This window comes from Salvelinus alpinus, chromosome 35 (assembly GCF_045679555.1).
Source record: "Salvelinus alpinus chromosome 35, SLU_Salpinus.1, whole genome shotgun sequence".
NCBI classification, from domain to species: domain Eukaryota; kingdom Metazoa; phylum Chordata; class Actinopteri; order Salmoniformes; family Salmonidae; genus Salvelinus; species Salvelinus alpinus.
The window spans coordinates 1,058,600-1,079,918 of NC_092120.1; the positions used below are offsets into that span (position 1 = coordinate 1,058,600).

The 21,319-nt window shown below is 42.1% G+C and overlaps 1 protein-coding gene across 4 annotated transcripts; it reads right to left on the reverse strand.

Moving 5' to 3' along the window:
* Nucleotides 1-10: 10 nt before the first annotated feature.
* Nucleotides 11-21,204, reverse strand: cblc (Cbl proto-oncogene C, E3 ubiquitin protein ligase). 4 transcript variants are annotated; one of them, XR_011672704.1, is made up of 12 exons: nt 19,957-21,179; nt 11,508-11,654; nt 8,870-9,026; nt 8,521-8,642; nt 7,566-7,703; nt 6,298-6,517; nt 3,652-3,810; nt 3,358-3,507; nt 3,165-3,223; nt 2,485-2,549; nt 2,229-2,321; nt 11-666 (listed from the first exon to the last, which is right to left on the reverse strand). XR_011672704.1 is itself a non-coding variant. In XM_071383401.1 (11 exons), the coding sequence occupies exons 1-11, from the start codon at nt 20,331-20,333 to the stop codon at nt 542-544; spliced, it is 1,719 nt and encodes a 572-aa protein (XP_071239502.1). In that variant the 5' UTR covers nt 20,334-21,204; the 3' UTR covers nt 11-541. The 4 variants fall into 4 exon arrangements, 3 of the variants coding, with proteins under 3 accessions (XP_071239502.1, XP_071239504.1, XP_071239503.1); XM_071383401.1 differs by lacking the exon at nt 2,229-2,321 and having other exon boundaries at nt 19,957-21,204; XM_071383402.1 differs by lacking the exon at nt 11-666 and having other exon boundaries at nt 2,149-2,321.
* Nucleotides 21,205-21,319: the final 115 nt, after the last annotated feature.

Here is a 21,319-nt window from a genome sequence, read left to right on the forward strand (position 1 = left end):
ACAACTTGAGGGAGGTGCAAAATATTTATTTGGGTTTCATGTTTGATCATATTAACATACAACTATAGTATGTAGGCTATATACCGTACTAGTCATACATCCTGGACAAAGTTCTGAGGGACTCTGCCCCACGCTGTAATTTGCAGTCATGAATTAAAGCCGAGGTTTGCAATATGTTTTAAGTATGGGGTAAATTATGAGGTAGCATATTTTCAATGCCTTACATACACACATCAAGCAATGAAAGAATTTGACCTGTTATTGGAACTGTGCAGCAGCTAACTCTGTTTGCTGTGCAGCAGAGGGCATCAGTGAGTTGTTCCATCAGTCTGTCCTTCTCCATTCACTTTGATGTCATTATTAGTAGATCAACAGGGCATTCTCCCTCCATATTAAGGCATACATAAGATACATATACATAAGGTACATGAGATTAACAATGGCTGTTTTTCAGGAACAGTGGAAATGGACCTTTCTTATTCCTATTATCCATCCATTCTTGAGTCAGTCAGAGATGTTGTGCTTATCTTTTCTCCCAGAGTCAGGAGGACATGGTTCTCTCCCGCTCTCTCTGGCTGTACCCGAACTCTGACGTCCTTTCACTCCTTTCTTTATGTCTCTTCTTCTGTTTCACTGAATCTGAGGCCCCTAACCAGGCTGCTCCACCTTCGAGATAAATGTTAGATAGGAATATGTACAGTTGAAGTCGGAAGTTAACATACACTTGGAGTTGGAGTTATTAAAACTCGTTTTTCAACCACTCCACAAATTTCTTGTTAACAAACTATTGTTTTGGCAAGTCAGTTAGGACATCTACTTTGTGCATGACACAAGTAATTTTTCCAACAATTGTTTACATACAGATTATTTAACTTATAATTCATGGTATCTAAATTCCAGTGGGTCAGAAGTTTACATACACTAAGTTGACTGTGCATTTAAACAGCTTGGAAAATTCCAGAAAACTATGTCATGGCTTTAGAAGCTTCTGATAGGCTAATTGACATCATTTGAGTCAATAGGAGGTGTACCTGTGGATGTATTTCAAGGCCTACCTTCAAACTCAGAGCCTCTTTGCTTGTCATCATTAGAAAATCAAAAGAAATCAGCCAAGACCTCAGAAAAATAATTGTTGACCTCCACAAGTCTGGTTCATCCTTGGGAGCAATTTCCAAACGCCTGAAGGTACCACGTTCATCTGTACAAACAATAGTATGCAAGTATAAACACCATGGGACCACGCAGCCGTCATACCGCTCAGGAAGGAGACGTGTTCTGTCTCCTAGAGATGAACGTACTTTGGTGTGAAAAGTGCAAATCAATCCCAGAACAACAGCAAAGGACCTTGTGAAGATGCTGGTGGAAATAGGTACAAAAGTATCGATATCCACAGTAAAACGAGTCCAATATCAACATAACCTGAAACGCCGCTAAGCAAGGAAGAAGCCACTGCTCCAAAACAGCAATAAAAAAAGCCAGCCTACGGTTTGCAACTGCACATGGGGACAAAGTTTATACTTTTGGAGAAATGTCCTCTGGTCTGATGAAACAAAAAATAGAACTGTTTGACCATAATCACAATCATTATGTTCGGAGGAAAAAAGGGGAGGCTTGCAAGCCGAAGAACACCATCCCAAACGTGAAGCACGGGGGTGGCAGCATCATCATGTGGAGGTGTTTTGCTGCAGGAGGGACTGGTGCACTTCACAAAATAGATGGCATCATGAGGATGGAAAATTATGTGGATATATTGAAGCGACATCTCAAGACATCAGTCAGGAAGTTAAATCTTGGTCGCAAATGGGTCTTCCAAATGGACAATGCATACTTCCAAAGTTGTGGCAAAATGGCTTAAGGACAACAAAGTCAAGGTATTGTAGTGCCATCACAAAACTCTGACCTCAATCCCATAGAAAATGTGTGGCCAGAACTGAAAAAGCATGGGTGAGCAAGTAGGCCTACAAACCTGACTCAGTTACACCAGCTCTGTCAGGAGGAATGGGCCAAAATTCAACCAACTTATTGTGGGGAGCTTGTGGAAGGCTACCCAAAACATTTGACCCAAGTTAAACAATTTAAAGGCAATGCTACCAAATACTAATTGAGTGTATGTAAACTTCTGACCCAATGGGAATGTGATGAAAGAAAAAAAAGCTGAAATAAATCATTCTCTCTACTATTATTCTGACATTTCACCTTCTTAAAATAAAGTGGTGATCCTAACTGACCTAAGACAGGGAAATTTTACTAGGATGAAATGTCAGGAATTGTGAAAAACGTATTTGTATTTGGCTAAGGTGTATGTAAACTTCCGACTTCAACTGTATGAGAGAGAGGTGGGGGGGGGGAGAGGGAGAAAGAGAGAAATTAGTGAGGGGTCAACCTTTTGTGTGTTACAGTAAGTGGAGAAGCCCCTGTAAAATAGTTTATTTTGGTAAAGAACTGCCCTCCATTCCCTCCCTCCCCCTCCTCTCTGATACTCACCCTCTCCACGGGACTGGGAGGAGACGGAACAGGAGGGGAGGTTTGGCTCTGAGACAGAATCCTCACTGTTACACAGAGAACACAACAACAGCATTCACCATCGTCATGTTTTAACACTTTGGAAAGCTAATACTGTATTCAAGGTGCTATACAAATAATGTTTACAATTAAAACATGGTACTTGTGGCCGCATTTACTTTTTTATGTATAGCAAGCATATTGTTGTGTTACACTAAAAATAAACACACACTTTTTGAAGAAAGTCCCATTGGGGACAGGCATGGATGGCCTGTGAGAGATTGGGAGTGTGGGCGGTTGTCTGAACCCCCCAGAATTCTCCTCCTCACTACTAGCTAGCTCCTCCCACTGGCATCTTAAGGGGAGGAGACTGAACACAAGAGCTCTCAATCAAGTTCAATGAGGAAGTCACACACAAAGTGGTGATTCAGTAAACTGTATGGCTACGGCCAGTAAACATCAGACCAAGGGAGGAACAAACAGTGAGCTAACATTGTTTACATTGCCCTGTTTTATCTCCTGAGCTTCTTTAGGATGTAGGCTACAGTACACAATTCTTCTCTTTCCGACAAACATCTTCCATATTGTTGATTCATTTGAAATAAGTCTTAATAGCCTAAAATGCAGTTATCCATCCACTGCAGTAGGCATTTAGAGCTCACCTGTTAGTGCTGGCAGTGTGGTGTGTGAGCGCTCTATCTGAGGGGGTGTCACTGTGAGCCTGTGGTGGAATAAGGACACACCTTTACCTGTCTACCGAAGCCCCAGTTATCAGTGAATATGGATTAGACTTCTTCTTTCCATTGTGGTACTGTTACTATCAATTCTGTAGAGTGTGCGTTTGGGGGAACTTACAGAACGCGAGTTAGAGTGGGAGTATTTGGCCAGTATATCGGAGGGCCGTAAGGGGGCTTGTGGGGAAGGGCAGTGGGAGAAGGTGCTGTGTTTGGGAGGGAGGGGTGGAGCCAGGCGAGAGCTGGGGAACTGGTACTCTTCAGACGACATCTGCATCAGAGAGAGAGAGAGAGAGAGAGAGAGAGAGAGAGAGAGAGAGAGAGAGAGAGAGAGAGAGAAAGAGAGAGAGAGAAAAAAACACTAAGAGAAGGTGAAAGAGAACCCCACACCAGTCCCGCTCACAACCACACACACCCTCTTCATATAGGCCAGTTTTTTCATGACTAGCTGTACATCCTCCAGGTCATCTTCATCTTCCTCTTCCTCGCTGACAGACAGGTAAGGCTCCACCAGGATTGACTCTGTTCCTCTGATGTCACAGCGACAGTATGGGCAGGTGTGTCCATCCGACTTCTGCAACACATGGAATGATCACACTTGGTTAAGCAGAATAAACATTATCTACACATCTGTACTGTATGTTAATGTGTAGAAACTCACGTGTCGGTGTACGTTTGTGTATTGTTGTATCAAATTAATTCATATTTTATTTGTCACATACTTCGTAACAACAGGTATAGACTAACAGTGAAATAGTTACGGGCCCTTCCCAACAATGCAGAGAGAAAATGATTGCTGTATGTCAAAAAGATCCCTGGGATGATGCAGTAATTTGGTTCCGTCAAGAGCATTCCTGAGCAAATGCATTTCCCATGCTGAAAGTGTAATAGCCATAATAATGTCCTTTCTGTGTGTTATTTGCATGAAGCTACACTTACAGTAAAGCAACTGGTTTAGCATATCCAATTAAGATTGAGCATTCTACCATAGTTCACTTTGGTAAAAACTGGAGTATTCTGTTCAAATCTATTCTATTGTGTCGTCTTGGCCCCTGAATTGTGACTGTGACAGTGTGTGTCAGTGTGTGTCAGTGTGTGAGAATGTGTGACCAGGCGAGGAGTGGAAACTCTAAGGGCGAGTCTCCTCAGTGTGAGTGTAGCATGAGGAGGATGTACGCTTCGGCTCACACAGGAAGTCCTAACCCACATGTTAGGACACGATGGCCCACAATACTGCTCTGCGTGCTGCTACGCCGGTTCACCTACTGATGTGTAGTGGGCTGGCTCACTGCAGACATTAACTGTCTGACCAAAAACCAATTCCATACAGTTAACCCAAATTGGTATGTTGATGATATACAGTGGGGCAAAAAAGTATTTAGTCAGCCACCAATTGTGCAAGTTCTCCCACTTAAAAAGATGAGAGAGGCCTGTAATTTTCATCATAGGTACACTTCAACTAAAAAAAATCCAGAAAATCACATTGTAGGATTTTTTATGAATTTATTTGCAAATTATGGTGGAAAATAAGTATTTGGTCACCTACAAACAAGCAGGATTTCTGGCTCTCACAGACCTGTAACTTCTTCTTTAAGAGGCTCCTCTGTCCTCCACTCGTTACCTGTATTGATGGCACCTGTTTGAACTTGTTATCAGTATAAAAGACACTTGTCCACAACCTCAAACAGTCACACTCCAAACTCCACTATGGCCAAGACCAAAGAGCTGTCAAAGGACACCAGAAACAAAATTGTAGACCTGCACCAGGCTGGGAAGACTGAATCTGCAATAGGTAAGCAGCTTGGTTTGAAGAAACCAACTGTGGGAGCAATTATTAGGAAATGGAAGACATACAAGACCACTGATAATCTCCCTCGATCTGGGGCTCCACGCAAGATCTCACCCCGTGGGGTCAAAATGATCACAAGAACGGTGAGCAAAAATCCCAGAACCACACGGGGGGACCTAGTGAATGACCTGCAGAGAGCTGGGACCAAAGTAACAAAGCCTACCATCAGTAACACACTACGCCGCCAGGGACTCAAATCCTGCAGTGCCAGACGTGTCCCCCTGCTTAAGCCAGTACATGTCCAGGCCCGTCTGAAGTTTGCTAGAGAGCATTTGGATGATCCAGAAGAAGATTGGGAGAATGTCATATGGTCAGATGAAACCAAAATAGAACTTTTTGGTAAAAACTCAACTCGTCGTGTTTGGAGGACAAAGAATGCTGAGTTGCATCCAAAGAACACCATACCTACTGTGAAGCATGGGGGTGGAAACATCAAGCTTTGGGGCTGTTTTTCTGCAAAGGGACCAGGACGACTGATCCGTGTAAAGGACAGAACGAATGGGGCCATGTATCGTGAGATTTGAGTGAAAACCTCCTTCCATCAGCAAGGGCATTGAAGATGAAACGTGGCTGGGTCTTTCAGCATGACAATGATGCCAAACACACTGCCCGGGCAACGAAGGAGTGGCTTCGTAAGAAGCATTTCAAGGTCCTGGAGTGGCCTAGCCAGTCTCCAGATCTCAACCCCATAGAAAATCTTTGGAGGGAGTTGAAAGTCCGTGTTGCCCAGCAACAGCCCCAAAACATCACTGCTCTAGAGGAGATCTGCATGGAGGAATGGGCCAAAATACCAGCAACAGTGTGTGAAAACCTTGTGAAGACTTACAGAAAACGTTTGACCTCTGTCATTGCCAACAAAGGGTATATAACAAAATATTGAGATAAACTTTTGTTATTGACCAAATACTTATTTTCCACCATAATTGGAAATAAATTCATTAAAAATCCTACAATGTGATTTTCTGGATTTTTTTCTTCTCATTTTGTCTGTCATAGTTGAAGTGTACCTATGATGAAAATTACAGGCCTCTCTCATATTTTTATGTGGGAGAACTTGCACAATGGTGGCTGACTAAATACTTTTTTGCCCCACTGTATATTAATAAAAGAGGATGTGGCTGGGTGATGTCAGAGACATTGTGTGAGCGAACGATGTGTGGTTTGGCTTTGAGGATTTTGTTGGTGACGTGGTCAATCCCAGAGTAGGCATACCTGCCATCCTGTGAGGCAGGGTTGGCACAGCAGGTGTCCGCAGGGCTGGATGCGTGTGTCCTTGTCTCTCTCTGTACAGATCTTACACAGCTGAAAGGTACTACCCATCTCACAGTACATCTCATACTCGTCCTCTGTGACTTTGACCCTGCTTCTCTGTGCTGGTTCACACAGACTGGTGAGGTCTGGGTTCACATCACGTCCGTCAGGGTAAAGATAGCTGCAGACAAACACAACACAGATCTACACACACATTATGTAAAACGATTACAGGCTTATGCTAATGTTGTGTGTTAGTGTTGGTCAGCTGTTTGTTCACCTGCACCCGCCCACAATTTTTAATAACCCATCAGCACTCCTATTCCCAAGTCAAAATGTAGCTTACATTTGGTGTATCATTTTACTGCAAGAAATGCTTAGTTCTGCAGGAGTCAATATTAAGGCTATGTGAGAGGCCATATACCTACTGTTAGTGTCCAGATTTTGGTTTCCATTTAACCCATCTGAACTGTAGGCTACAGTTCCTTTGACTTGACATGGGGCTATTTGGAGTTCCCGTCTTGTGACTGTCGGACTAATATAGCACCTCACAGTCATCACACATAAATCACATAACCGATACTGCTTTCATCCTCTTTTACCACTTCACCAAATCTTTCCCAAACATTACTCCCTTCTCTTTATTTTCAACTCTCCATTTCCCTGCTTTTCTCTTATTGAATTAAACTCTGACATTGTCCTTTTTACCTCCTTGTATCGAAGTTCACTTTTTCTGCCAATCCCAAAAGCATTTGGCAATTGGCGTGTAGACTATTTAGCGCTCGTACAGTTAGGTCCAGAAGCTTAGGCTTATGCTCTAAAGCCATTGCCGGAAGGCCTAATATAATTCAATTGAAACCTCAGTGTTTGTCGATTTTTTAAGGTATTGTTTTCTCTGTATTCAACCCGCCCGCCACCCAGCCACCCTTCATCCACACAATATTTAATGACCCTAAACCCACCTCACGGATATAACCGCGGGTACCTTTTTTTATGTGTCAACCCACGCATCACTAGTGTGTGTGTCAGTGGAGGCTGCTGAGGGGAGAACGGCTCATAATAATGACCAGAATGGCGCAAATGGAATGGCATCAAACACATGGAAACCATGTCTTTGATGAATATGATACCATTCCACTGATTCCACTCCAGTCATTACCACGAGCCTGTCCTCCTCAATTAAGGTTCCACCAACCTCCTGCGGTGTGTCCATGAGCGTGTTTACTTACCAGCCCTCCCTGAAGCCCTGGATGAGGGCCTGGTAGAGAGGTGTATTCTGGGGGATCGTCTGTACGATGCCGCCATCACCTGTCACATGACCAATGGCCCACTGGCCCATCTGAGTGCAGCTCAGACGGAAGATATAGCTGGACAGAGATACAGAGTTCACATGGAAACGTCTTTACTGGAGTTCATACAGATTTGACCATGAAATACAGGTAACTGCCAAAATAAAGGAAACACCAACATAAAGTGTCTTAATAGGGCGTTGGGCCACCACGAGCCAGAACAGCTTCAACGCATCCTTGGAATAGATTTTACAAGTGTCTGGTAATCTATTGGAAGGATGCGACACCATTCTTCCACGAGATATTCAATAATTTGGTGTTTTGTTGATGGTGGTTGAAAACGGTGCCTCAGGCGCAGCTCCAGAATCTCCCATAAGCGTTCAATTAGGTTGAGATCTGGTGACTGAGATGGCCATAGCATATGGTTTACATTGTTTCCATGCTCATCAAACCATTCAGTGACCTCTCATGCCTTGTGGGTGTCATCTTATAGGGGCATAGCCATAGTAGCCAAAATAATGGGCAAAATAATGGCCTGCCCAGCATTTTTGTACATGATCCTAAGCATAATGGGATGTTAATTTCTTAATTAACTCAGGAACCACACCTGTGTGGAAGCACCTTCTTTCACTATACTTTGTACCCCTCATTTCCTCAAGTTTTTCCATTATTTGGGCAGTTACCTCTATGTATCTAGGTATTATTCTTTACTATCACTATAATTATTATGTCAGCATTAAAAGTAATTATTGCAGATATTGTTGTAGGTTGTGGTAAAGGTACACCTCCTCTCTTTTCTCCTGAGCCCCTCCTGTTCCCCTGTTCCTTCCCTTCATCTAGTCTCTCTCGCCACACCCCAACCCATCCACCCCCAAACAATCTCTCCTGTCCTCACCTCCCGGGCCGGTGCAGGTAGTTTTGGAGGCGGGCTTTGACCTGGTCGTAGGTGAGGAAGGCCATGTAGCCGGGATGGGTCACTGCCAACTGGTTCCAGTTCCTCAGAAGAGACCTCCATGGCTGACAGGAGAGGGGAGGACATATTTACTATCAGTTGAAATACAGTATGTGTTATTTCTTTCCACTTTGGAATGTTTTGGCTATCTTTAGACAGTGGGAGAGAAAGAATTAGATAGACATCTTGGAAAGTGGCAGAAGGCATATTCACTGAACATTATGTGAGGTGTCTAATTAACCAGGATGTATGGCTACATAGAACAGGGCTAAGATATATGGATCACATGTACCTGGAATAGCCTGGTGAAGATGTCAAACTCAAACACTGAGATGTGGTCGTTACAGGTGAGATCTACAGTTGACTTTAGAGCCATGGACTCCATCCCCTCTTCAAAGCCATGGACCCTACGGAGATGCTGCTTAAAACTGCTCCACTGCACAATACACCTAGGAGAGCGAACAAGAGGAGGGGAGGAGAGGGAGAGAGGGGTGGGAGATAAAGGAAAAAGGAAAGTGAGAGAGAGAAAGAGAGTGAAAGTGAGAGGAATAAAAACGTGCCAAAAGAAGATCAAAAATCACAAGTGGAGGAACAGAATACTTTTCACAAGACTAGAAAAAGACTGCGCCTGCACTACCGGTTAAAAGTTTTAGAACACCTACTCATTCAAGGGTTTTCCTTTATTTTTTACTATTTTCTACATTGGAATCATGTAGTAACCAAAAAAGTGTTAAACAAATCAAAATATATTTTATATTTGAGATTCTTCAAATATCCACAATTTGCCTTGATGACAGCTATGCACACACTTGGCATTCTCTCTACCGGCTTCATGAGGTAGTCACCTGGAATGCATTTCAATTAACAGGAGAGCCTTCTTAAAAGTTAATTAGAGGAATTTCTTTCCTTCTTAATGCATTTCAACCAATAATTTGTGTTGTGACAAGGTAGGGGTGGCATATATAAGATAGCCATATTTGGTAAAAGACCAAGTCCATATTATGGCAAGAACAGCTCAAATAAGCAAAGAGAAATGACAGTCCATCATTACTTCAAGACATGAAGGTCAGTCATAGGAATGGATGACCCAGAGTTACCTCTGCTGCAGAGGATAAGTTCATTCGAGTTACCAGCCTCAGAAATTGCAGCCCAAATAAATGCTTCACTGAGTTCAAGTATGTCGTAGCTGAATCAGAATTCGTTAGGTAACATAGATAAATAAGATGTTTTATTTACTTTATACTTGTCATTAGAATGTCTTCTTTTGGACTATACTGTTGGCAGTTGCATTTTCCTTTCTTCTCTAGGTAAAAGTCACCTGGGGCCCAGAGAGGGGAGAGGTCAGGCTTGTCTTTTACATGTCTGGTAATAGGCAGAATATCAGAAAGGGAGAAGTGAGGTTTGAACATTGTCTTCATAATGAATATATCTGTGAAACTATGTGAAGGGCTCCACTATGTCTGTACTCCAGTCACTCCCTCCTTTTCCCATTGGGGGGAGGAGTATGGCAGTGTCTGGAACCATTATATTACCCCTCTGATGTTGCATGAATCTTGACCTAGTATATGACCTAGAGGCTCACTCCCCTCCGTGAGCTTGTCCAGGAGGGAAGGTATTTGAGATGGGAGTATCTTGACAATTGATATATGCCATTGGATGAGGTAATGTTTTGGTACTAGGAAGTACCAAGAATGAGAAGTAGAACCTCGTCTAAGAGACCAAACTGAATTATAATTTATAGCTAATGCTATCTGGCTATGGGATACTCCTCTTTCAAGTAAAAGGCCATTTGTGAAGTTTCTAAGATCTGTGGTTCGTCATGTGAGTTGAGAGGGGTGTATCTTGGCTATAAAAGATACTAAGTATTCTTTTGTAAGCACTCTCAGAGAATTAATTTATAGACACTGAATTGATCTGAGAGTCAAAGGGCTATGGTGAAGCTCATATAATTAAAGACGGCCTTCAAAATATAACTCTGACTTGTGTGTGGTTTGTAAACTCTCCTCATTTAGTAATACAGGAAATTACCACGACAAGTAACAGACACATCTCAACATCAACTGTTCAGTGGAGACTGTGTGAATCAGGTCTTCATGGTCAAATTGCTGCAAAGAAACCATTACTAAAGGAAGAAGAGACTTGCTTGGAGATTTTTGGTTCCAACCTGCCGTGTCTTTGTGAGACGCGGTGGGGTGAACGGATGATCTTCACATGTGCATTTCCCACTGTAAAGCATGGAGCAGGAGATGTGATGGTGTGGGGGTGCTTTGCTGGTGACACTGTCTGTGATTTATTTAGAACTCAAGGCACACTTAACCAGCATGGCTACCACAGCATTCTGCAGCGATTGCCATCCCATCTGGTTTTGGCTTAGTGGGACTATCATTTGTTTTTCAACAGGACAATGACCCAACACACCTCCAGGCTGTGTAAGGGCTATTTGACCAAGAAGGAGAGTGATGGAGTGCTGCATCAGATGACCTGACCTCCACAATCCTCAACCAAATTGAGATGGTTTGGAATGAGTCGGACTGCAGAGTGAAGGAAAAGCAGCCAACAAGTGCTCCGCATATGTGGGAACTCCTTCAAGACTGTTGGAAAGCATTCCAGGTGAAGCTGGTTGAGAGAATGTCAAAGCTGTCATCAACCCAAAGGTTGTCATTTGAAGAATCTCAAATATAAAATATATTTCGATTTTTTGGGGGTTCCTACATGATTCCATGTGTGATTTCATAGTTTTGATTTCTTCACTATTATTCTACAATGTAGAAAATAGAAAAAATAAAGAAAAACCCTTGAATGAGTAAGTGTTCTAAAACTTTATACCGGTAGTGTAAATACAAATAGACTGTTCCTATTTGTGGAATGTTCTGTCAAGTCCACGTCCCTTATTCAATTCTAGTTCCACTGTTACCCCACCCAACACTCACTTGTTTCCAAATGCTCGCCTCCAGAACTCTCCGGCCTCTGTCTTAGTCAGCCTGTAGGTGTGGCCTTGAAAGCGCCCCTCGGGAAACATGGCCCTCAGCTCCCAGAGCATGTGACTGAAGAGCAGGGACAGCTTGGTCAAGTTTCTCCTGTGAATAACAGAAAATAACATGAAGCTATTCTGAGCTTTTTACAATGTATCAACTAGGGTGATAAGGGTAGGCATTCTGGTCCATAGCTTCAAACGCAACAGTGGCAGCTAGAATGAAAGTAAACTTTAGATCTCAAAGATATAATGGGTATTGTACCCTCTAACAAGCAATAATATATCCCTCTCTTTCTCTTTCTCTCTCTCTCAATTCAATTCAATTTATGGGGCTTTATTGGCATAGGAAACATATGTTTACATTGCCAAAGCAAGTGAAATAGATCATAAACAGATAATAAAAATGAACAGTAAACATCATTCACAAAAGTTCCAAAAGGATAAAGACATTTAAAATGTTATATTATGTCTATATACAGTATTGTAATGATGTGCAAATAGTTAAAGTACAAAAGGGAAAATAAATATACATAAATGCAGGTTTTATTTACAATGGTGTTTGTTCTTCACTGGTTGCCCTTTTCTTGTAGCAACAGGTCACATATCTTGCCGCTGTGATTGCACACTGTGGTATTTCACCCAATAGATATGGGAGTTTTTATCAAAATTGGATTTGCTTTCGATTTCTTCGTGGGTCTGTGTAATTTTAGGGGAATATGTTTCTCTAATATGTCATACATTGGGCAGGAGGTTAGGAAGTGCAGCTCAGTTTCCACCTCCTTTTGTGGGCAGTGTGCACATAGACTGTCTTCTCTTGAGAGCCATGTCTGCCGTCGGTGGCCTTTCTCAATAGCAAGGTTATGCTCACTGAGTCTACATTGTCAAAGATTTCCTTAATTCTGGGTCAGTCACAGTGGTCAGATATTCTGCCACGGTGTACTCTCTGTTTAGGGCCAAAAAGCAATATAGTTCACTTAGTTTTTTTGTAAATTCTTTCCAATGTGTCAAGTAATTCTCTTTTTGTTTTCTCATGATTTGGTTGCGTCTAATTGTGTTGCTGTCCTTGGGCTCTGTGGCATCTGTTTGTGTTTGTGAACAGAGCCTGCTTAGGGGGCTCTTCTCCAGGTTCATTTCTCTGTATGTGATGGCTTTGTTATGGAAGGTTTGGGAATCACTTCCTTTAGGTGGTTGTAGAATTGAACGTCTCTTTTCTGGATTTTGATCATTAGCGGGTATCGGCCTAATTCTGCTCTGCATGAATTATTTGGTGTTTTACGTTGTACACTGAGGATATTTTTGCTGAACTCCGCATGCAGTTTGGTGTTTGTACCATTTTGTGAATTCTTGGAGGGTGAGCGGACCCCAGACCTCACAAACATAAAGGGCAATGGGTTCTATAACCGATTCAAATATTTTTAGCCAGATCCTAATTGGTATGTCAAATTTTATGTTCCCTTTGATGGCATAGAATGCCCTTCTTGACTCATCTCTCAGATCGTTCACAGCTTTGTGGAAGTTACCTGTGGCGCTGATTTTTTGTGTGCTGTAGGGCAACGGTGTCCAGATGGAATTTGTATTTGTGGTCCTGACAACTGGATCTTTTTTAGAACACCATTACTTTTGTCTTACTGAGATTTACTGTCAGGGCCCAGGTCTGACAGAATCTGTGCAGAAGATCTAGATGCTGCTGTAGGCCCTCCTTGGTTGGGGACAGAAGCACCAGATCATCAGCAAACAGTAGACATTTGACTTCAGATTCTAGTAGGGTGAGGCCGGTGGCTGCAGACTGTTCTTGTGCCCTCGCCAATTCGTTGATATATATATTGAAGAGGGTGGGACTTAAGATGTAACCCTGTCTCACCCCCCGACCCTGTGGAAAGAAATTTGTGTTTTTTTGCCAATTTTAACTGCACACTTGTTGTTTGTGGATATGGATTTTATAATGTTGTATATTTTCCCCCAACACCACTTTCCATCAATTTGTATAGCAGACCCTCATGCCAAATTGAGTTTAAATCTTTTTTGAAATTAACAAAACATGAGAAGACTTCGCCATTGTTTTGGTTTGTTTGTTTGTTTGTCAGTTAGGGTGTGCAGGGTGAATACGTGGTCTGTCGTACGGTAATTTGGTAAATAGCCAATTTGACATTTGCTCAGTATATTGTTTTTGCTGGGGAAATATACGAGTCTGCTGTTAATGATAATGCAGGGGATTTTCCCAAGGTTGCTGTTGACGCATATCCCACGGTAGTTATTGGGGTCAAATTTGTCTCCATTTTTGTGGATTGGGGTGATCAGTCCTTGGTTCCAAATATTGAGGAAGATGCCAGAGCTGAGGATGATGTTAAAGATTAAAGTTTAAGTATAGCCAATTGGAATTTGTGGTCTGTATATGTTATCATTTAGGATACCATAAACCCCACAGGCCTTTTCGGATTGGAGGGTTTGTATTTTGTCCTGCAGTTCATTCAATGTAATTGGAGCCTCCAGTGGGTTCATGTAGTCTTTAATAGTTGATTCTAAGATTTGTATTTGATCATGTATATATTTTTGCAGTTTGTTCTTTGTTATAGAGCCAAAAAGATTGGAGAAGTGGTTTATCCATACATCTCCATTTTGGATAGATAACTAGTCGTATTGTTGTTTGTTTAGTTTTTCAATTTTCCCAGAAGTGTTTAGATTCTATGGATTCTTCAATTACATTGAGCTGATTTCTCTCTCTCTCTCTCTCTCTCTCTCTCTCTCTCTCTCTCTCTCTCTCTCTCTCTCTCTCTCTCTCTCTCTCTCTCTCTCTCTCTCTCTCTCTCTCTCTCTCTCTCTCTCTCTCTCTCTCTCTCTCTCTCTCTCTCTCTCTCTCTCTCTCTCTCTCTCTCACTCACTCACTCACTCACTCACTCACTCACTCACTCACTCACTCTCACACACAAACAGGATGTCACAGTCTTGCTCTTCCTGTTCTTGTTGTGCCGCAGAAACAGAATTTTCCGTTAGCAACTTGACCAACCAACAAGACACTCAAAAGTTACTGAGTGGTTCTTCCCTTGAGTGTGTGTCTATTATCAGCCTGCCAGGGACAGTAACGATCCGGCCATAAACCTCTTACTGTGTGTTCCAATCACTGTATCAACCATTCTCTTATCTCTCTGGCTGTACGGGCAGTTGAGAGCAGGACTGAAGTTTCCATCCTAAACTAACCTGGTTGACCATGTTCATTTCTTACTTTCCACCACACTCATTCACTGCATCCTGTCTACAGTTGAGCTCAATGGTGTGTGTAAAGCATAGCAACTTCTTATTGGAAAGAAAGAGCTCACATGGCATTGATACTGTACCTACAGTACGTGTGACAGTACTATATGCCTGCCTCTATCTGCAGACCAACAAGGCGACAGTGCATGTGGCACAGTTACCGGTTTTTGCAATAGACTGTTATCACTAATGTAATATACAATATCTACCTGGTAGCTGTTACTTATTGTTGCAACAACCATGGTTAATTGCAATTGCACCTGCAGGGACTTGCCACTGCTTGTCAAAGCCAAAGCAACACTACATTGACTCAATGGCAATTTCCCTGCCATTGAATTTAGCTTTATAGCAAACTACGGCATTTTACCCAGGCGTGGGCGGTGTGTAAAAACGTATAAGAACAGAGAAACATCTATATTTGTTTGTGTGTTGCTTTCCATGAACAGAGAAGGGTTTGAAGGAGAGTGTGGGCGAGTAGGAGGTTTGAATGGTTATTTCATTCTATGTGGGTGTTATTAATATATACTAACAATAATCTGCCTCCGTTGTTTATTTAATAAACTTTTGTTATGACATGGCATAATGCAAATTAATGTTATTTCATGATACACACATTCTGTATATTCAGAGAGCAAAATATGGACGACAAGGAGCAAAGGGAATAACAGTTATGTTAAGACTTGCCAGTCCTGCTGTACTGCATTGCACTGAACATGCATCCTTAGCCAAGCCCTGTTCTTCTTACCATTCATAGCTTTTTCTTGATTTCACAGATAATACAGACTTTTTTGTATTATTGTAATAATATTATGTGTTTAGCGTTAGTCTGGAAGTTTACATACACTTAGGTTGGAGTCATTAAAACTTGTTTTTCAACCACTCCACAAATTTCTTGTTAACAAACTATAATGTTGGTAAGTCGGTTAGAAAATCTACTTTGTGCATGACACAAGTAATTTTTCCAACAATTGTTTACAGACAGATTATTTCACTTATAATTCACTATCACAATTCCAGTGGGTCAGAAGGTTACATACACTAAGTTGACTGTGTCTTTAAACAGCTTGGAAAATTCCAGAAAATGATGTCATGCCTTTAGAAGCTTCTGATAGGCTTATTGACATCATTTGAGTCAATTGGAGGTGTACTTGTGGATGTATTTCAAGGCCTACCTTCAAACTCAGTGCCTCTTTGCTTGACATCATGGGAAAATAAAAAGAAATCAGGTCTGGTTCATCCTTGGGAGCAATTTCCAAACGCCTGAAGGTACCACGTTCATCTGTACAAACAATAGTACGCAAGTATAAACACCATGGGACGACGCAGCCGTCATACCGCTCAGGAAGGACACGCATTCTGTCTCCTAGAGATGAACGTACTTTGGTGCGAAAAGTGCAAATCAATCCCAGAACAACAGCAAAGGACCTTGTGAAGATGCTGGAGGAAATAAGTACAAAAGTATCTATATCCACAGTAAAACGAGTCCTATATCGACATAACCTGAAAGGCCGCTCAGCACTGCTTCAAAACCGCCATAAAAAATCCAGACTACGGTTTGCAACTGCACATGGGGACAAAGATTGTACTTTTTGGAGAAATATCCTCTGGTCTGATGAAACAAAAATAGAACTGTTTGGCCATAATGACCATCGTTATGTTTGGAGGAAAAAGGGGGAGGCTTGCAAGCCGAAGAACACCATCCCAACCATGAAGCACGGGGGTGGCAGCATCATGTTGTGGGGGTGCTTTGCTGCAGGAGGGACTGGTGCACTTCACAAAATAGATGGCACCATGAGCATGGAAAATTATGTGGATATATTGAAGCAACATCTCAAGACATCAGTCAGGAAGTTAAAACTTGGTCACAAATGGGTCTTCCAAATGGACAAGGACCCCAAGCATACTTCCAAAGTTGTGGCAAAATGGCTTAAGGACAACAAAGTCAAGGTATTGGAGTGGCCATCACAAAGCCCTGACCTCAATCCTACAGAAAATTTGTGGGCAGAACTGAAAAAGTGTGTGCGAGCAAGGAGGCCTACAAACCTGACTCAGTTACACCAGCTCTGTCAGGAGGAATGGGCCAACATTCACCCAACTTATTGTGGGAAGCTTGTGGAAGGCTACCCAAAACATTTGACCCAAGTTAAACAATTTGAAGGCAATGCTACCAAATACTAATTGAGTGTATGTAAACTTTTGACCCACTGGGAATGTGATGAAAGGAAAAAAAGCTTAAATAAATCATTCTTTCTACTATTATTCTGACATTTCACCTTCTTAAATTAAAGTGCTGATCCTAACTGACCTAAAACAGGGAATTTCTACTAGGACTAAATGTCAGGAATTGTGAAAAACTGAGTTTAAATGTATTTGGCTAAGGTATACGTAAACTTCTGACTTCAACTGTATAATTGAGAAATATTTGTTTAATTTTGTACTTTGAGTAATTAACAAATGTAAGAAACAATATTAAAACATTTACAAATTTATAAAGAAGATACAATATTTACATCATTTTGTTCATGATTGTCTTTAAAACACCACCCTGAAACGTCTCAGTGAACCACATTGCCTTTCTCCATGGCCCGTATATCCCAGAGAGTTGTTGCGATCACCCAGTTTCACCCAGTTACTATTAGCATGAGAAAGCCTCAGGTCCACTCCATTGTCTCTCTGAGACATTAGTAGTCTCAACGGAACAGAGGTTTGGTTCCAAACACTGAGTCACTCAGATACATTTCTTCCCAAAACACCCGCCTTAAAAACTGCACAACTACTGCACAACTACTAAATAACTAAATGTAGCTGCAGTAGCGCGGACCTAAATGCCATATTGATTCTGTGTTTATGTTTAAAGACAGCCGACTTGAGGGAACTGGGAATGTTGATTTTTGTCTCGCTGGTACTATAACTGGATAATAATGGGTGCTCAGTTCTATTTGTGTCATTGTGGTTCTGCTCTGTCTCTGGCTGTGCTCCAAAATTCACTTACTGTACATATCAAGTCTAATGCCAACCAAGGCCTTTATGAATTTGCCAATCTAATACCATGCATTTTAATTTTCCTAGTTGGCTTTAGTTACTTGAGAATTGATTTGAATATTGGCCATTGAGAATATTGGCGGAAAGTCTGTGTCATGGTGCTGGTGGAGTCAGATATCTCGGACACGTGCACTGCCCTTGACCCCACAGCTGATTTATTTGTCTTAGTAAAGGTCAGACCTTTTTCGGGTGAAAGGGTCAACATATTAAAATGTACTCTAAATCAATGGTATCCTCAGGGTTCAATTTCTGGTATGGTATAATAGTCTTATGTAGCCTACAGATGCATAATGTTTTTTGAGTGGTAATTGTTTCACTTTCATGGATATAAAAAGTATTCATGTTTATTCATGCTAGATTAAAAGTGAAAGAGGAGAGCAAAAACCATGTCAACAATGTGCAGTGTTGGGGACTAGTGAACTCCATGTAGCTCAACTAGTAATTCAACTACATTTAGCAGTAGCTTGGTGGTAGTTGAGCTCAATTCAAATATTGGTAGTGTTTTTAGTAGTGAATTACTTTGTTGTAATGTTGTGATGTAGCTAACTATTGGGACTAGACACTTTTTATTTGGAAAAGGAAAATGATATAAAGGTGTAGTAGACAATCATTTCCTTCCTTTTCGGCATCAGACCTGCCTAGTTCTCACTTGAAACATAGTTTTGTGTTTAATAGGCTTAATTACACATTCTGTTAACATATCACCCCAAAGTGATCTGTTCTTGCAATTTGTAGTCTATGACATTTAAGAATTAGATATTAGAATTTGGATGTAGTGAACTACACTGAGTGTACAAAACATTTAGCTCTGAACAGGTGAATCCAGGTGAAAGCTATGATCCCTTATTGATGTCACCTGTTAAATCCACTTCAATCAGTGTAGATGAAGGGGAAGAGACAGATTAAAGATGGATTTTTAAGTCTTGAGACAATTGAGACATGGATTGTGTATGTGTGCCATTCAGCGGGTGAATGGGCAAGACAAAATATGTAAGTGCTTTTGAACGGGGTATGGTAGTAGGTGTCAGGCGCACCGGTTTGAGTGTGCCAAGAACTGCAACGCTGCTGAGTTTTTCACGCTCAACAATTTCCCGTGTGTATCAAAAATGGTCCACCACCCAAAGGACACCCAGCCAACTTGTCACAACTGTGGGAAGCATTGGAGTCAATATGCGCCAGCATCCCTGTGGAACGCATTCAACACCCTGTAGAGTCCATGTCCCAAAGAATTGAGGCTGTCTGAGGAACACCTTTATTCAATATTAGGAAAGTGTTAGGAAGGTGTTCCTAATGTTTTGTACACTGTGTCTATATTAGGAAATATTTCATAGTTTAGAATTGCTAGACAAAGTTCTCTGTATGGACTAAAAGTCCTGTTTTGTCCTGACACAGTATGAGCATCTGACATTGCCAAAAGAGCTTGGCAGGCTTTATGTAAAATTATTGTGGAGTGTGTTTAATATTTTTATTTGGGGTTACAGACTATCCTATATAGTCATTTACTTGTGATTATCACTGACAAATCTAATAAACAATTAGAAAATGGGTTCTCAGGCTTGGCAAGAGGTCTGTGCTAGATAACAAACGACCCTATCTGGTAGTCACATCGTGGCGAGCATCTGTCTCAGCCTGGACTGAAATCTCCCCCTGGCTCCTCACATGGCACGAACGTATAGAGCCTGTCTGCTAGACTATGCACTACAGACAGGATATCACTGTAAGCTTGGGCCAGCATCCCTGTGGAACGCTTTCAACCCCTTGTAGTCCATTACCCGACGAATTGAGGCTGTTCTGAGGGCAAAAGGCGGTGCAAGTTAATATTTGGAAGGTATTCCTAATGTTTTATACATTCTGTAGTAAACTATATTCTCTTAACGGTAGCTTAAGTGTGTGTAGCTTAATTTCTTCCAGTGTAAAGTAATTGGTAGCTTGGTAAACTATATTTTTAGAGTAGCTTCCCCAACACTGACAATGCGTATGATAATTGGATTAAGCGCCAAATCCTAACTGGAGACACATGCAGGTAAATTTCTGAGCCGTTTGAGTTTTTACAAAGATATTGTTTACGACCCCATATTTCAAGTTATGCTCCAGCCCTTGTTGTTCTCTCTCACCTGTAGCTGGACATCTCCTCGAACATCTTATCGCGCCCCTCTTTAAACAGCAGCACGGCCCGGTTAGTCTTATCTAGCAGGTGTCTTGCATGGATCCTCAGGTACTCCCCCTCATCGCCCCGGGGGGCCTGCACCCCAGCTGCAGGCCCCCTGTACGGCTCCCACACCTGGGTGAGCAGCGTGGCTGTCTCTGAGACCACCTCGGGGAGGTATGGGGGGCTGTTCCTCAGGCCCAGCCTGGGGTTGGTACATAGCCGATGCAGCTTCTCCAACCTCTTCAGGGCCTTGTCCACCTGCCGCCGGTCAGAGGCACTGGGCGGCTGGGAGGTGGATTTCAGGCTCCGGTCAGATCCTAGCCCGTTCCCTCCCGTGGCCATTGTCCTGAGGAGGGATTCCTGGTTGTGGTGTGTTAGTCCGAGGGGGATCTGTTCAGTGCAGCCTGACGGTTTCTGTCTGGCAGCCCTATCTGTGACAGTTGAATGAGGGAGTGGTCTAGATGTCTGTCATGTCTGGCATGGACGGCTTAGTAAATGTTGTCATTGTATCTTTATGGTTGACAGCTTGAGTTGAAAAGAGCACACTTTATCCAATATATCTTCACCAGTGTTCCTCAGTATCCAAAGAATAATCCAATGAAATCAGGTTATCCAGATAGGGGCAGAGCGCCAGAATATACCATAGTCCAACAGGAATGGAGACAACTGCTGTGGTTTAGAAAGAATGGAGGTGAAATGTCTTGTCCAGAAAAGTGCAAACAAATAATCTCTCAAAACTGTTTACAAACAATCTTTCAAAAAATTGTGGTTTTTCAAGCCTGCATTCATAAAGTCCTCAATTCATAAATCATCAATTTCTTTGGTCAGTTCTCCAGAAGTAGCCAATATTTTTTAAACAGTCTGTTTCCCGTTCAGTTTGTAAAGAGAAAGTGTAAAGAGAAAACCCTGAAAGAGAGAGAGCAAGGGAGGGCAGAACAAGACAGACAAATAACCACTCACCCTTCCTAAACAATCTCAACCCCTCTCCTCCCCTGTTCTCTCCTCCCCTTCTTACTCAACATTTTACGCTCTTGTGCCCAGGCACTATCTCTCCCCCCGTGTGGCGTAACTCTCTCTGATTTCACCTACAACATACAAATGGTGTCTCAGATATAGACCCCAGGTTCTCTTTGCAGCACAACGGAAACTTTTTTATGTCTCAGTCTGACTCTGGCTGGCCCCTCTCTCTCTCTTTGTTTTGTGTCACTTTCTCATGCTCTCTCTCTCTCTCTCACTCACTCTCTTTGATGTTCTTCCGGGTTTGCAGCCAGACAAACAGGTTTGTAGTCTTTGTGTGTGAAGGTGGAGTGAGGCTGAGATAGGTTTGG